The sequence below is a fragment of the Plasmodium gaboni genome, assembly GCF_001602025.1.
Source record: "Plasmodium gaboni strain SY75 chromosome Unknown, whole genome shotgun sequence".
Lineage (NCBI taxonomy): Eukaryota > Apicomplexa > Aconoidasida > Haemosporida > Plasmodiidae > Plasmodium > Plasmodium gaboni.
Genome location: NW_017385571.1, coordinates 1 through 422, shown reverse-complemented (window position 1 = coordinate 422; position 422 = coordinate 1). Strand labels below are relative to the sequence as shown.

Below are 422 nucleotides of genomic sequence, written 5' to 3'. Positions count from 1 at the left end.
TGGGAGTGTGACAATAGCAAGTTCCAAAGTGGTCACCAAGGAGCCTGTATGCCGCCGCGAAGACAAAAACTATGCATAAAGAAATTAACAAAACTTAATGGCAATGACACAACTAAATTGCGTGAAACCTTGATCAAATGTGCTGCAGTAGAAACATTTTTTGCGTGGCAGTATTATAAAAAAACGAGTGGCCAAAGTGGTAATGTAGAGACACAACTACAAAGTGGTACTATCCCTGAAGATTTTAAACGTCAAATGTTCTATACATTAGGAGATTTTAGAGATTTAATTTTGGATACAGATATATCTGCAAAAAGGAAAAACCCAAATGGAAAAACTGATGTGGGTAAAGCAGTAGAGAATATAAAAAAAATTCTTGATAAAAAAGATGGCCAAGCTGGTGGTACCCAAACCACACCTCA

At 36.7% G+C, this 422-nt stretch overlaps 1 protein-coding gene across 1 annotated transcript; it reads left to right on the top strand.

Annotated features, from left to right (window-relative positions):
• On the top strand, positions 1-422 carry PGSY75_0042000 (putative EMP1-like protein; the record flags this gene model as incomplete). The annotated part of the gene is made up of 1 exon (XM_018783536.1): positions 1-422. A coding segment is annotated over one exon (422 nt), but the record flags the coding sequence as incomplete, so codon positions are not given.